This window comes from Perca fluviatilis, chromosome 16, assembly GCF_010015445.1.
Source record: "Perca fluviatilis chromosome 16, GENO_Pfluv_1.0, whole genome shotgun sequence".
Lineage (NCBI taxonomy): Eukaryota > Metazoa > Chordata > Actinopteri > Perciformes > Percidae > Perca > Perca fluviatilis.
In genome coordinates this window covers 18,837,898-18,854,707 of record NC_053127.1, presented here as the reverse complement: position 1 = coordinate 18,854,707, position 16,810 = coordinate 18,837,898, and the positions used below count along the sequence as shown (strand labels likewise).

General features: G+C 39.4%; 2 protein-coding genes across 4 annotated transcripts in view; one reads left to right on the top strand and one right to left on the bottom strand.

The window, feature by feature from the left end:
• LOC120543715 overlaps positions 1–13,527 on the bottom strand; it is a 27,534-nt gene extending 14,007 nt beyond the window's left edge. The window contains exons 1-3 of the mRNA XM_039776887.1: positions 13,364–13,527; positions 8,627–9,557; positions 4,890–5,024 (exon numbers count right to left, since the gene is read on the bottom strand). Of these exons, the coding sequence (XP_039632821.1) occupies positions 4,890–5,024; positions 8,627–9,229 (738 nt within the window). The 5' untranslated portion in view covers positions 9,230–9,557; positions 13,364–13,527. The remainder of the gene's footprint in view (positions 1–4,889; positions 5,025–8,626; positions 9,558–13,363) is intronic.
• rfc3 (replication factor C (activator 1) 3) lies at positions 13,416–16,810 on the top strand. 3 transcript variants are annotated; one of them, XM_039776886.1, is made up of 9 exons: positions 13,416–13,494; positions 14,388–14,525; positions 14,668–14,735; positions 14,967–15,064; positions 15,214–15,395; positions 15,551–15,687; positions 15,797–15,895; positions 16,045–16,114; positions 16,196–16,810. In XM_039776886.1, exons 2-9 carry the CDS (start codon positions 14,457–14,459, stop codon positions 16,385–16,387), a joined length of 915 nt encoding a protein of 304 aa, XP_039632820.1. In that variant the 5' UTR covers positions 13,416–13,494; positions 14,388–14,456; the 3' UTR covers positions 16,388–16,810. The 3 variants fall into 3 exon arrangements, with proteins under 3 accessions (XP_039632820.1, XP_039632818.1, XP_039632819.1); XM_039776884.1 differs by lacking the exon at positions 13,416–13,494 and adding an exon at positions 13,725–13,861; XM_039776885.1 differs by lacking the exon at positions 13,416–13,494 and adding an exon at positions 13,915–14,297.

Here is a 16,810-nt window from a genome sequence, read left to right as displayed (position 1 = left end):
AAAGGTTTGAGAATGGCTGCTAAGTGGACTTCGTGGTGAGGTTGATTTTGTCCCCTATAAAGCTAATGTTTGATACAAGTTATGAATAAGGCAAGTCACAGTCAAAACGTCAAATAAAATAACATGCATTTTTTTCCCACATCTGCTCTTCAATGGTGCCAAATCCAGCATTTTTACCTCAGTATAAAATCATCGATTCAGTTGTTACAATTATCACCATGATCAATCATACAAAACTGTATTCTTACTGCTAGTGTTTCTCAAGATTACAACATATTCTGTAAACCCCAACAGTTATTGTTTCCCCCTCTTTTTCCTTCCCAACGAGTATATACGTTTTTAAATGTTCCACTATATGCCATTGTAAGAAACTCATTTTTTCATCCTAATCCTGCTAAGATGACTGACATACATTAAACTGCTACCCATGCTGGAATAATTAAGTATATTTACTGAAGTACAAATTTGAGGTACTTGTACTTTACTTAAGTATAATCTATTACCTGGCACTTTCTACTTCAACTTCACTACATTTCAGAGGGAAATATGGTAGGTTTACTTTTTTTACACTAAATTTATCTGATACGTTTAGTTACAAGTTACTTTTCCTTTAACTAATTTTAATAATTTTAAAGTATTTGTAATCATTTTGAGGTTTGGACTGTTGGTTGGACAAAACAAAGATTGTTAAGGTGTCACTTTGGGCTGTGGATAATTGTGACAGCATTTCTCACTATTTTCAGAATCTTTACAAACCAAACAACCAATTAATTAATGGAAAAATGTCTTTAATATCAGTCTCTATGTAGCAGTGTCTCATTTCGTCTCTTACCCCAGTCCCTGTCTTCATGTCACCTGCCTCTTCAGCAGTTCTCTGTATCTCGGTTTGATTTCTGTGAAGTATCTAGTGGAGCTGGTGTTGTTGGGGAGTGTTTGAAGATATAAGACACTGCTGATGATGTGTCTGCCCTTCTCCCATTCTGAAAAATCCCCCTTTTATCCAGCCCATCCTCGTTTCCCCTGTATCTCCGCTCAGTGACAACACTGGAAAGTCCGTCCCTGCTTGACCTCATGACTCAACTACTGTACCCACTTCAGTGGGAAGACCCATTGCTGTGCTTCCCGCTCTCCCCTCCCATCCAACACTAAGCCGATAACATGGACGTGTGTGAAAAATGTGAGTGTGTAACTAAAAGTTAAGGAGGAATGGCATACATTTCTGTAAAACAGCGTGCAATAATCCAATCTTCAGATGCATGCACAGAGAGACACATTTTCCCTTCATTACAACATACAATGCTTGTCTGTGTAGAACATTCCCTTTCTGACCCTGAGGAGCATTTCCACCATGGACAGGGCCTGATGCTGTTGCTAATTTTCAAACTATGCGGTCACAGTTAGATAACAACATCAATGACAATGTCTTCCCAAAAACAAAGACAATTTCTAATATTGGCACGACTGTATTTCCACATCCGTTATCTTTAATTAAAGTGGTTTGTTAGATGAGCATTTTTTTCTGTTCCATATCTAATTCTAAAATTCCCACAGTGGAAAGTCCATCTATCAGAATGCAAGTCTCTGTTAAGACTGCACTTGGGCACAGCGGTGCTTTGAGCTAAATGCTAACGTCAGCATGCCAACAGATGTAATGTTTACAGTGCTTATCATTTTAATTTTGCATGTTAGCATGCTAACATTTGCTAATTACCACTGAACACAGTTGCTAGTATCATTTAACACGTCAAATCAAGGAGGACACGGAGGATTAAAAAGACATGATGAACTTTTCAAAAGAGGTAATTATCTTGTAATTGTTATGTCCTCTTCGTCTCCAAAGCTGAATGCTGCTGTTGTTCTGTCTCAGCGGTGACATAAAACGCATCCCTAAAGCTTCTACGTGCATCACAGGACGACACCATTTGTAAAAATTTGCCATACAGAGAAATACAGAAAGTTTTATGGCACTGGCTTAATTAGTTTTGTATCAAGTCATTTGACAATGGCTTGAATGTAACGGACGTTCATTAATATAAAATAGTTGTGCACTATAGCTTTAAAATATTTAGGGGGGTGATGGTTAAATTATCTTGACAATGACTAAGGAATAAATATAATAATAATTTTTCTATATTAAGCCCATGACTTGCAAAGACAAAATCTTTATTGTTAGATAAATAAAGAGATTATGTTGCTTAGCGGAATATCTGAAGGGTATTTACAACAAGATGAAGTTCTGATATTTAACTACTGAATTCATCTTTTTTTCTTCTTAAAATGTATTCTTATCCCTTCTCACACTGTCCTGCACCCAACCCTGAATGCCTTTCACTGCCAAAATAAAATAAAAAGTCACACATTACATTTCCCCAGTGCAAATAAAAGTTACTTTAGTGTTACATAAAAATATTTAAAAGATAATGTGACACAAAAACCTGTTTTACTGCTGTTTGACTGGCTTTCCAGACAGTTTGATTAAGATCCGCTTGATTAAATGCAGCATTTTAATAAGAATTCCTAAAGTTCTGTGCTGTTGGTTTAAGAGCTATTTGAGGTTACCAGATTTACACTTGGTATGCGTAATGAGGCAACTGGAATGTAATGTGAGAGGAGAGCAAAGGAGCACAGCACAGGAGCTAGCTACAATCTCCTTTCAGAAATGATGTTAAATAAACCTTTTAATTAACAGTAAGCCACTGTGAGCTCAGCTCTTACTATCTAGTTCCTGGAGGATTAATGCTGTTTCCAGATGGATGCCAGACGAGTCCCAAACCATGTAATTTAGGGAAGGCTTTAATGGCAGAAAAACAACATTGGATTGGAGCCCATCCAATCTATTATTCTTAATTAATCTACCCCATATTAAATACAGGGAGAGACTGCAAGCCTGGCAACCCATTCCACTAAGTATGCCCAAAATGTGTGTGGTACACTGTATGATGACTCAATGGTAAATTCTGTGTGTGGCCACGAATGGTATGTTGTAATGTATTGCTATAGTTGTGAACTATGTCTGAAAATGTATATATTACTAAAAGTAATGGCACTTTGTTAGCATTTGATATCAAAACTATGTTATCCATTTTTAATTCTAATTCAATGTTCATGTAAACCTTTATGTGATTTATATACATACATTAACATTAACACATTTGTGCAGTAACAGCAACACTGTGACAGACTTTCTAACTTTCTAAATGATCGACTTATGTGGAAATACAAGATTTTAATTTTAAAGTAGTGATTACTTATGATAGCACATTATAAGCAAGTTCTAATACACATTAAAAAATGGTAATGGTCTTGTGTTAAAGTCTGTATTTGAACCAAATGTGAACTGAAAGGGGATGCAAACCTCTAAAATGATATCTGCACAAATGTGGCCACCTGTCAAATCTGCCACAGTCTCAGTTCTCTTCTTGGAGTGTTTCAACAGGGCAATTTTGAAAATCAGAGAAGACATTTAAAAGTTTTCCTGGTTTCTTGGTGATTACAATAAATATACTTTTTGTATTAAAAACTATATTTTATAGTTAAAGTTACAAGTCCCCATTGAGTCCTGATTAATTACCTTTGAGTAATTATCATAAAAACATTTGTATTTGTTAATTAGAAGCTGGTAGGCTATTTGATGCATTCCCTCGTCTTGAACTGAAAATCTCTCCAGATTCAATTTAATGGTGTCTTCTTTTTTAGCAAATTATACAAACCATGAAGAACATTATATAAGACATCTGCATGTTTTGCACATTCTGGTCTCAATCAATTCAGCCTCTTTTTTCTTATGTTAAACAGCTAATTTGTATATATTTGTTTATTGTTTATTTCATATTAATGTTTAAAGGAGAATTCCGGTTGATTTCAACACGTAGCTCAGTTGTTTTTTTTGTAAAGAAAAACTGGCGTTACTATTGTCGTTATCCTTTATTCTCCTGCGCGTTAGCACCCAGTAGAAGCTGAGACCGGCAGGTGTTTTAAGCGTAGCTTTTAGCCTCTTAACATCTTCAAAATGTATTATATGTTCCTTCCTATAAACAAGTGAATCTGACTGCAGTAATGTAGAAATGAATATACATTTGTGCTAAGCTCTGTTTAGTTCGTTTTGTGTGTAGGGGACCGTCTTCACAAATGTCAAACAACCGAAAAGAGATACAAAAATATTTTCAAAAATAGGCATATGCTTATTTTTTAAAGTAAGTGCTGTAGTACAACTAGCAGGAGAAATGTTATAATTGAGGTAAGTGTGGAGACACTACCTTATTTAATCATTACAAAATATTTTTGTATCTCTTTTCGGTGTTGTACTTTGTAGACGGTCCCAAAGCACTTCTCAACACCGGAACTAAACAGAGCTTAGCACAAATTGTATGCATTGCTTTCACATCTACTGCAGTCAGATTCACTGTGCTCACTCGGAAGGAATCACTTCACATGGGTAGGCACTTGTAATGACATTTCGAACATGTTAAGAGGCTAAAAGCACGTTTAAAACTTGCCCAGTTTCAGTGTACTGGGTGCTAACATTAGCAGGAGGATAACATGGTGTAGGCAACACCGATTGTTTTCGTTTTTCTCGCTACTTACAGCACTCCAAATTTACAAACAACAGAGCTATGTGTTGAAATCGACCGGAATTCACCTTTAATATGTTTGTTTGCACCAACCGCCAAGGCAAATTCCACGTAAGTGTAACTTACTTTGGCAGTAAACCCTTTTCTGATCCTTATTCTGCATAAAATGGCATAATGAACATTTTCGTTCACCAAGCAGTACTTTCAGTTTCAGTTTCGGTTTGTGTAATTGGTTCACAGTTTACATACTACATGTACAAACAACTTTTTCACTTCATCTTTATGATTGGCCTGTTGATTTAAGTGTACTTGACTTACCATGGTGCTCTGCTGCTCCTCGTCAGCATTGGCCACGTCTGAGTGGGAGGAATCAACGCTTTGGCCTTCCTGGATCGGCTCATTGAGGTGATCCAACTTTTTCATCAGCAGGGTCATGGATTCACAAGCAGCAACCTGAACACATAGGTCAAACGAGACAAACGTAAATATGGCTCAGGGACAAACTCTGGGTTAACCTTGCACTGATGTATGCTGGTATATGAGAAAACTGCTGAACCTCACCCAACACACACTCCTCTGCCTCATCTACCTACTCCACCCTTCATTCCCTCCAGCCTCCTCATAGACACAGTGTACCCTTCACTATGGAGGAGGTGACACCTTCTCAATGAGATTATTGTAGAGCAAGGTCGAGAGAAGTCTTTGATAGAAGAGAAATACTAAAGCCAAAGATAAAGATGCCTAAATAAACTTCCTTTAAACTATATAAAAAACAGCAGTGTGATCAACGCACGTTATGTAAATGTGTTGTAATATCTGTCATTCTATTCAGCTCAGTTATGCCCATACCTAAACCCTAGCTTTCCCTCTCTTTCCCTCTCCACCCATTGGTCATGGACTCTGACTGAAACACTTGTTCACTGGCCTTCCAGGAAATGAACAAACTGCTTTGTTTCTGGGCTCCGCTGCCAATCCCAGAGTCCCAGAGGCTGATAGCAGCACATAGGGCCTCTTTGAGGAGCTTGAAGTCCAAAAACAGCCCCCTCACTCACACACATACATGCATAGACACATGCTCTCACCTACCTACCCCCCCGCCACAGACTCTCACACACACAAATACACCCTTCTGTCCAATCCCATTCCCAAACCCATGATGGGTTTGACCAGTTTAGAAATATCTGCAGTAATGGCTTTGGCAGTAAAGCCATTTCCTGTGTGTTACAGCCCCCACATCTCCAGATTCCTACACACAGGAACACAGAAGGCTGTCTATGTGCAGCAGAGTGCTATTTTTACCCTCACTATGGGGGACAGAGCCAGGGCGAGGGGAGAACACAGGGAGTGGAGGCTTTTTAGTGGCATGAGTGACTGCAAACATGAACATACACAGAGTGGCACGTAAACTGTGCTAATGTGAGCACAAATGCACACCATGGCATGGACACCCATTTGAACACACTTACTATTCACAGCAGAGTGCTCTCTAAGGTCCTGAAATGTTAATAGGCTTGTGACCAAAGTATTTACAGGGGATAGAGCTCTTAATGCATCACTATGCCTCTGCTACAGGACCATTTCATTATTTGCCTGAACGGTCTTGGAAAGGCTAAAACACCCATTATCATGACATGTAAGTCTAAGTATGAATAAATGAAGAATTGTAGGCTATCCTTGGTCTTTACAGTTAGTGTGCTCTGCTAATCTGAAATTAAAGGCATCCGTGCATGGATCAATGACAATATTATGTGGGTACTGTAACTAAATAATAGCAGAGGAGAAGTAAGCAGCAGCAGCTTCACTTGCAAACAAATTCTGGTTTGCACATTGTCTTCTGGGAATGAAATAATTCATCTTTAAGATGCACAAGTCACATTTTTACATTACATTACATGTATCTTTCGTTTTAATCCAAAGTGACTTCCAATAAGTGCATTCAACCAAAAATGTAACTTGGTAACAAAAGCTGAATTGATTGAGACAGTAATGTGCCCAGTGCCCAAGGCTGAGATAGGAGTCCAAACACCTACAGAACTTGCAGTCTTGACTCAAACTTGAGCATTACAGCCAAGCTTTCTAAATTGTTACCCACATTGTGGTGTGTGACGAAACTGCCTGAACCAAGATATTCCAAGAATGTGGAACCACAATGGGGCCCCCTTGATTTAACAGGTATTCAAATGAGCACAGCCTAAAGCCTGACAATAAGTGACTTTAAAAGCTACTTGATCAAACTCTGAGAACAACGACATCACAAATGGGGCGCAGAGAGAACAAATCCTTTCATGTCAGTCCAAGAGGGGAGAACAGTGTGCAGAGTGCCAGAGGACTGTTATGGGAACGTGCCAGCGACTGAGGGCTGCTCTGACAGGTGTGAGAACGCGGTCAGGGGCACACTCACACTATTACTACTATGGATGCCTGCTAGTACGGTGCATGATGGGAGGTTGAGATGCCAGGCTGGGCCAGGAATGAGAGGAATTTATGATTGAAGGTATACCTGCCAAAATATTCCCTTTTATTCTGATCCCCTTTTTTTAAAAGGGGAACTGCAGTTTTTTTTAGCTTAATTTACCTTAACTGAACAGCTTTGGAGTCATTGGAATGGTTATATGACTTTTTTCCACCATTGCAACTTTAGGCTGGTGAGCCGGCGGCAATTTTTTTGTTGTTGAAGGATGGTAGGGGAAGACTCATCCCTGATTGGCTCGCCCTGACATTCTTACCCTAACCATAACCAATCCCACTCCTCTTGCCTAAACCTAACCCTCCTCTTGTCTAAACCTAACCAACCCAACCAGAGCAGGCAACGAGTACTAGCCATTCAGGGATGAATTCCCTAATGAATATTCATGAGTCTTCCCCTGCCACCCTGCAAAAAACAAATTTGCAAGCCGGCGGCCTCAGCGTCAGGAAGTATCGCGTGATATCAGGTCTCGCGATGTAACAAATTGCTTCACGGCACTGCACACATACAGGAACCAGCTAGCTATAACAAGGTAGCAATGGAGTTTTTCACACTATCGTCATGGCTTGGCCGGCAAAAAATAAGCAGAAAGCTAGGAAAGCATTGTCGGAGGAACAGAGAAAGAGGAAACAGCAGACTGACCGAGTGAGGAGTCAGACACAAGTAAACATAGGAGCTGATGTAGGGGGGAGCTCTATAGAGAAATCTGCGAGCAAAAAGGCCAAAACTGCATAACGCCCCTTTAACACGGCTTTCTCTTTCACTTAAAAAAAACTGATTGTGAACTCTTTATCTCCGAATGTTTTGGCAGCATATATGTTCATAGCAGAAAAACATTACAGACTAACAGGCAATGTTTTAATTAGATTTGAAAATTTTACCTTTGCTGACAAACAGGAAACATGCAAAAGATGGAGAGAAGGATGACATGTAACAAAAATGCCTTGCCAGACTCACTATACACTTACACTGCTGCTACATACTACATATTAAATACATGCAATGCTGCATCTATGACCACTGATCCACCAGCATGCATCAACTACTCAACTCCAACATACTGTGCAGTATACAGTATGTAGAATGTGATATATTGTTCCTAGTTGATATTGAAGCAGAATTCACATTTACACTATTTAAAATACTTGGAACACACATTGGCTTAAAAAATACAACAAGCAAAGTAGTAGTTCCATGTAAACAAGCTCACGGTGAACAGTTTGAAACCAGTTGCTTCCCTCTAGTGGTGGAAGTAGGGTTAACAGTTAGAAAACGTTACAAAAAGCCTTTTTACTGAAGACAGTTTGTCATTTCACAATGGGAAAAGCACAGGTGAAAATAATAAAGTGAATGATTGCTGAAACCCATTCAGCTGCTTAAGTTGTTGTGCACGCTGGCTCATGGCTTACTGAGACACTTAATTTAACAGAGTTAATGTTATTAGTAAAACATGTGCTTTTTCTACTATGAGAAGTCAATATGTCTGCAGTGCAGTGTAACATAGGCCTGCAGCTTAGGTGCTTTCACTGGCACAGTGAATAAGACTTCTTTTTTTGTTATCACCCTTCTCCTGTTTTGTTTTTCTTACCTGTTTTCCATTGTTCGGTGGAGTTTCCTCTTCCTTCTGGCTACCTGCGAACTCAGGTTTTCCCTTGTTGGTGGGCTTTTGCCACCCAGATGCAGCGCTATTAGGCTGGGGATCCTGTCTCTTCCTCAAGTACTTCCTGTTCCTGCTCAAATTTCTACGGTGACGACTGACCAGGAATTCCTTATATTGTGACTTCTCGGGAAAATCATCCTCATCATCATTGTTTTCACCACCCTCTCCCTCGGTGATGGATGAAGAGGACTCTCCAGCATCAGACATATCCTGGTTGTCAGCGCTACAATCATTATCACTGAACACAATGGTACTTGGCTTGTGCTTTACTATTCTTAGCAGATCCAATGAACCGTTCTCTGATGCATTCACAGATGCTGGCAGATGGTTGCAACTACTCTTATCCATGTCCCAACCGGTTCCAGGAGTCATGTCTGAACTCTGGCCGCATTCACATTGTCCATTCTGCTTTAAGTCAGGCTTAGTTGTATTACAGGGGGAGCTGATGTCTACCTTCAGCTCCTTCCATCGTTGAGCGTGACTGGCCACGGGACCCCGAGCACAGTGTAGCAGAGGAACAGGTTCAGACATGGTTCTTAATTTGCTGCTGGAGCTTTGAGTCAAGAGGGGAACTTGACCTTGCAGGTCACCCAAAGGTACACCCCACAGCCTGGGGCTGAATATGCCTGGTAGGCTGCTGCTGAACAGGCAACGCAGCTAGTGGACCTTCATGCATCACTGGGGAACCAGTCCTCACCAGTTGAGTCTTTTATAGTGAGCACAATGGTGACTCATTCAAACAAAGCCTGATCAACTGTCAGTTAACATACAGCTGCTAAAATACATGTAAAGCGTGAGTGGATGATATTTACGCTTAGGCCCACATTTGAATGCCTAGAAAATTCCTTTGATACCTAAACTGGAGAGAGATGGAGAGAAAGAAAGAAACACAGACTGTAACTTGATTTAAAAAAAAAAAATGCAAATTGAATTAATATGTGCATGTACAATCCAGTGCCATTTGTTTGTGTAAATGGATGTATAGATTCAAGCCTGAATTTGCTTACAGACTTAAGAGGGATGCAACTGCTGATTGGTTAAACCTTCCATTCTACCATTGCCAATCAATCATTTTCCACTCAGTAATGCGTGGCCCAGTACTGCAGTTTGATTCAATTATTTTACAACTATTTTGATTTTGGGAATTCTACTATTAGCCCTATTAGTAAAAAGGGATATTTTGAGCCAAAATAATAACACATGTGACTGACCCATGCTAGAATCAACAAAGTTTTCCTCACAAAAAGCCATTTTTGGCAGACTTTTTTTGTGGACAAATCCATTTTGCTCAAACGCATTGTTTTTTTCTTACTGGATATTTTTGGCTGCAGCCAACACACCCTTTCCTTGCCTGGCATTTTTCTTTGTCTTTCAAACACACAGTGGTGGATCTTAAAATTAGGTTAAAATTCTATTACTGTAAAACACAGACATGTAAAATAAACAAATCCTTTTCCAAAAGGTCCTTCCTACTGCACACTTGTCATTTATTTCTATTGTATGTAGGCCATGTGTCAACTTTTTTTGTATTATGATACAGTAACTTAATTCCATCTTAATGTCAATAAATAATCATCTCAAGAATTACCATATAAGAGCATTTGTAATTGTAACCTGTTTGTTAAAAACATTTGAGGAACCATAAGCTGCTTTATAGTCAAACACAGAATCCATATATCAACATACCAGCCGCTTTCGTACAAAAGTTGTGTCATCCAAGAGCACATCCAACACAGCAGTCTGACAGTAACACAAGCATGACACCGACAATATAGAACGAGTGAGTTTACCTCAGAAAAGATATGAAATGCTGAGAGGGGAGGAGAGAAAAAGAAAGGGTTGAGGAATGATTTTCCCTCCTACATTACCTCAGCAAGAAGACAGTGAGTTCCACAGACAGGTGTTTGTGCTACTGTGTGTGTGTGTGTGTGTGTGTGTGTGTCTGTTATTGCACGTGAATGCAAGCATATGCAAGTGAAAAAAAGATAAGTTATGCACTCAGAGCAAACGGAACATTAAGTTCTGTTATGGAAATGATCAATCTTATTAAATAGCTGCACGTACACTAGACAAATAGGACTTTGATTAAAAGGCTTGGGGTCTGAGTCACACCTTTCCCCCTCCCCATTCCTCCTTTTCACTCAATACTGTGTAATATGGCTCGAGGCAAAGGATTTTTTTTTTTTAAACTTAGAAGCACATTCCTCAACAACGCATGAGGTAATGCTTTTAACATGTTCTTATCCTCTCTAAATCTCTCTCAGTTCATACTTTTACAGCAACGCTGTAAGCCTTAATCAACAAGAAATGCCTCACGGTCTTTACAAAGCTGTCGAAGGACTGTGGAATTCCTCAAGTTTGCCAGTAAACATTGGATTTTACATTGTGTAGGTTTAGAGAACAGAACTATTATTAGTTCGTTAACCTTGAGGATGATTCTGCCTGCTGAGGCCTGTTTGACCCTCAAGGTCTTGGGGAGAAGAGATCTGGTCAATCTGAATCTCCACCCACAATCACAATACAATATATTATTCCCTGAGTTCTATCTAAAAATCTATTCGCTAAGGTATAAAGATATTGGCTGTAATGTAAAGGATTTTGCAGCAGTCTAAGTATTACAAAATGGCATTTGAAAAACTCAGCAACATTAGGTCTTTTTAGATAAAATGATCATCAGCATGTATCTTGTTCTGAACAGTTTTCTATTTTTTCTTGGCGATGGACAGTTAATAGTTTTAACAACAAGGCCTGTGGTTTATCGCTGTCAAAAAATATTTTATGTTGAATTTATAAGATGAAAAGACTACAAACCAAATGCCAATGAAAATGTCACTGTTTTTTGGGTGAACTAACCATTTAAAATACCTTACAGACCATACAGCATCAGCACAATTAATAAAAACACACTTATTCATGAGTCAAATTATGAAAGAAGTTCATAAATGATGTTGGATAAAGGAACTTGATAAACATCCACCACCTGTCCCAGATGTTCCACTGTCCTACATTGCTGTGATGATGGATGTTAATTAATGTAATTCAAACATGTATTTCAGTACAAGCTACGCCAACCTGCTGAGACACGCTCCTCCATATATAACATTCCTGTCATAGAGGGGTATAGTTACCTGGGTCATGTTAAGAAAGCAGAGCAAAGAAAAAGCTGAGAAAGGAAGTCAAGGTGAGATTTGACAGGTACTGTATATAAAGTATACACCCAATAAAACAGTCAGAGAAAAGAAAGAGGATAATAATGAGCATCTACAACAACTTATATTTCTTATGACTGTTTTATTTTATGAAGTCGAAAATCAATTCCACTGAGGGAAAGCACATAAAACATCTATCAAGACTAGCTAAAAAAAAACACTAATATACCCACACTAGATAAACTGTGTTATCTTGACAGTGTGTACTGTAGATACACTGTAAAATATGAACAACAAAAAACTGATTTTGACAACAAACATTCACATGCATGAAGTCAGATAAGCAAAGAAAAATGTGCTTTCCAACTCTATCGCTGCATGACGGAAAACATGGAATTACAATTCGGCACTTTCTTGCCTGGTGGTGGAGGACAAACTTGGACTATGTGTAAAGGTTACATTTTTTTTCATTTTACATGGCCCAAAATCAGATTGTTGGATAAACAAATTGGTTGTTCAGAAGGTGATAAGAACGCCTGGCCTGTAGCCTACATAAAACAAGCCATTTAGAGACCTTCTCCAAAAACGACCAGATTACACCTTCTCGTTATGTCATGGCACGACCGCATAGTGACATTCTGAGCTTTTGTTGTGGTTGAATGGGATTAACTGTCTCACATTCTTTGGTGGTACCATTGCAGCTGTACTGTCTTCAGCGTAAACGCCTGCATATCTGCTGCGACAACAAAAAAGATGCTATCCTTAGTTACAATTCCATATAGGATTTATAGGCCTGTAACAATTATTACATAGTTGTCTAAAATGTCAATTATTTTAAATAATTGTGGTTTCTTTGTTGAACCGCAATTAATTGCTAACATTAGCTAAAGTCTTAAGGTGTGTAACAGGTAATTGTTGATTTTGTTTAGATATGCCAAATGGTAATTATATAAATGATTATTGGTTGGACTATATTTTTAATATTATTTCAATTGTTAGTTGTTGTCCCTAAACACATTCATAGCAACAAAAATGGGGGGGGGTACAGTTAGAAAAACAATTTTATGATAATAAAGAGGCGTTGTTTACTTCTTAGGCTGTGTATTTGTGTTATTACATTTTCTGGCTCACATGACAGTGATATAACCAACAGATGTATCCTGGAATTCATTCACAACTTTAATTTGTTTTAAAAAAGTAATACATAAATAAATATTTTTAAATTTGACTGAAAGAGACAATTATATTGTTAATCACAATTATTTTTAAAACAATTAATTGTACAGGAAAATTTTAGCTCATAGCCAGATTAACCTGCTAGTGGGCCCTCAGGGAACATGAGCTGCTGGGTCCCTATTACAGCTTTCTCCAAACAAGACAAATGTTTTGTCCAGGACTGTTCTATGTTTTGTGTGTGTGTGTGTGTGTGTGTGTGTGTGTGTGTGTGTGTGTGTGTGTGTGTGTGTGTGTGTGTGTGTGTGTGTGTGTGTGTGTGTGTGTGTGTGTGTGTACTTACGCGGTCATGCAAGAGTGACAGTAGTGGAGAGTGGAGGTCAGAGTGATAGAGAAAACATGGCTCTGGTGGAGGTCATCTCTTGTGGACTGCTGCTGGAGAGGCATTCACTCAAGTGACGTTAGCCTATTTACGTAAATACAATTTGTACATATTCGTACTTTAGTATTTACATTCTATTCTACTTAATATTGTACTCGTAATTTACTCTACTACGTTTATTAACAGTTAGGCTACTTTTTACTTTAAAAAGGTTTTCAACTCGCCTGTAGCAATTTTGACCCCTTCGACTCTCCGTAGCAAAAGAGGAAACAGCAGCAACAGCGCGGGTAGCGATTGCGTATGAATAATATTTCGCGGGAGTGTAGAGTCAGACTGTCAACACGGACGATAAGTTATTAAATTTATAACGCAATGAGTTTGTGGGTGGATAAATATCGACCGACTTCCCTCGCGAAACTCGATTATCATAAAGAGCAAGCGACTCAGCTGAAAAACCTGGTAAGAGAAACAACCTGCATGCTAGGTTAACTGTATAACGTTATACGTTAGCATTAGCTAGCATCATACTTAATAGCAGCAGAGAGGCTGCTCTCAACCAATTCGATTGATTCCCTGTGAACGTTGTTAACTCGGTCATTTACGTGTAAATATCATTTGGAGAGCAACCTGAGTTAAGATAGGTTGTTTGTGATAGCATCCACTGTATCAAACTTGTTTTGGGATCACGTTAACGTAAGGTAACGTTAATGTACACAACGTCGTCATTTGAGTGCCAATATTGCTAGATTCACATCAGAATTCCCTCCCGTTTCTGAAATCTTTGCTCCATTGTAATGTTGCTTATCGGCAAATCAAATGACACACAATTGAGAGATAAATGTGCTGCGAGTCAGCTAACGTTACTGAGCAACACTGTCACCAGCTGGCAATTGAGGCAAGTAATTGCATAACGTTAGTCCAGCGAAGTCCAAGCAAAGGTATTCCTATAAAGCAAAACCGCCTTTCTTTTAAATGTTTGTTTAAGGTTCAATGTGGCGACTTCCCTCACTTGTTGGTGTACGGGCCGTCGGGCGCGGGGAAGAAGACCCGCATCATGTGTCTGCTGAGGGAGCTGTATGGAGCTGGGGTGGAGAAGCTCCGCATAGAGCACCAGACCATCGTGGTGAGAGGGAAAATGATGCCTTAAATGCCTTCCAATACACCACTAACATGCAGTTTATCCAGACCTCTCAGTCCTGATGACATCCCAATCAAATTATCTGATGAAGTCTTACTGGCATCCCTGTTTTGTTTTTCGTCTACAGGCTCCGTCAAAGAAGAAAATTGAGATTAACACAATAGCCAGCAACTACCACTTGGAAGTCAACCCAAGGTAATTGAATAAGTCGTTAAGTACATTTACTCCAATACTGGACTTAATCACTGTTTGGAGGTACTTGCACTTGAAAATTGTTGTATTTTTCACTCTATTGTATTTATTTAACAGCTGTAGTTGGCTACTTTGCAGATTAACTTTTCAAGATCACAGGACAAGTGATTTACGGAGAATATATGTAAGCTGTAGCAGACAAAAAGTTTTTCTGTTTTTTGTTGTGTCATACAGTGATGCTGGCAACCAGGACCGTGTGGTGATTCAAGAGCTGATTAAAACTTTGGCTCAGTCCCAACAGATCCAGTCAAGCTCCCAGAGAGAGTTTAAAGGTAGGAATTTTACAGTACATATTGGTTTGCCATCTTAAAAACCAGAGGATCACAGCCCTCTATTAATAAGCATTCCATGATGCCACCCTGTGGCTCTGTGAAGCCAGAATGTGTCACTCTTGTAGTAATTGTTACACTTCTGTTCTCAGTGGTGTTGCTAACCGAGGTGGACAGACTCACGAAGGATGCCCAGCATGCTTTGCGCCGGACAATGGAAAAGTACATGTACACCTGTCGTCTCATCCTCTGCTCTACCTCCACCTCCAAAGTCATTGGGCCAATTCGGAGCCGTTGTCTGGCTATCAGAGTTCCTCTGCCAAGCACAGAAGAGGTAAGATGGAGATGGGGTGATTTAGATAGTGATTAGTAATCATCTGAAAGTAGCACATTAGAATGCCTAAACTTTGCTGCATTAGTGAAGTCACAGTCAAGACAATATTTCACCTTTTTTTTTCTCCTTGTCTCTGTGCTATTCATGTTTGCCAGGTCTGTAATGTTTTGACATCAATCTGTAAAAAGGAGGGTCTGCTCCTCCCACCTGAGCTGGCCAAGCAAATCTCTGAGAAGTCTGGTCGCAACCTCCGCAAAGCCCTTTTGATGTGTGAGGCCTGCAGAGTGCAGCAGTAAGTTGTCAGAAAATGTATTATCATTTATCCACAGCATTATACATGAATTAGTTTGGAATATAAAAGAACAGGATCTGCCTATTTAGCCAGTGTTAATCTTTCCCAGGTATCCATTCTCAGCTGACCAAGACGTCCCAGAGACGGACTGGGAGGTCTACCTCAGAGAAACCGCTAATGCCATCGTCAGCCAGCAGAGCCCTCAGAGGTAGGCAAAGCGAGAGAAAGAAGGTGTTTAGTTGGTTTTGTAGCGACTAAGGAAGGTTAATCAGATTTATAGATAGATAGATAGATAGATAGTTAGATGGATGTATAGATGTATGTTTGTTAATGCTGAATCCTGTCTGTCTGTTCCAGGTTGTTGGAGGTTCGAGCCAGGCTGTACGAGTTGCTGACTCACTGCATCCCTCCTGATGTCATTATGAAGGTACAGTTTGCTAAACCTCATCTCCCGCCAAAGTGTTGAGTATTCATGAGTATTAATTTTCCTCCTCTAATCCTCTAACAGGGTCTGGTAACAGAGTTGTTGAGTAACTGCGATGGTCAGCTGAAGACAGAGGTGGCTCAAATGGCAGCCTACTACGAACACAGATTGCAGCTGGGCAACAAAGCTATCTACCACCTCGAGGCCTTCACTGCCAAGTTCATGGCCATATACAAGAAGTTCATGGAAGACGGTCTGGATGACATGATGTTTTGACTCTAAATGGACTTAAATACGGATACTTAACGGAGTTACGGAGTTAAACAGCCCTTGTTGATTTCCTGATATCTTTTTTGCCCCAACAAGACTTTCAGTCAACTTAATACAGATTTACAACTTTATAAGTAACTGTATTCTGCAAGGCATGGTGGCGACATTGACATAACTCACCCTAGAATGGATCTTGAGTGTGTACACTTACAAACGATTATGCAATGAATTGTTGGCCGAAAATGTAACACTCTACCCAGTTTGTAAACGTTGAACTGTCACAACTGATGTAAAATAATCCGAACAGAGCAGTTTTGATAGTAGCAGGCAGGTTTTTGTGTTAAAAATATACTGCAAGGACAAGAGATGTTTTCCTAAAAATATGCATAAATTGCTTTGTTTATTAAAAAAAAGTCTGGTGTTACTCTA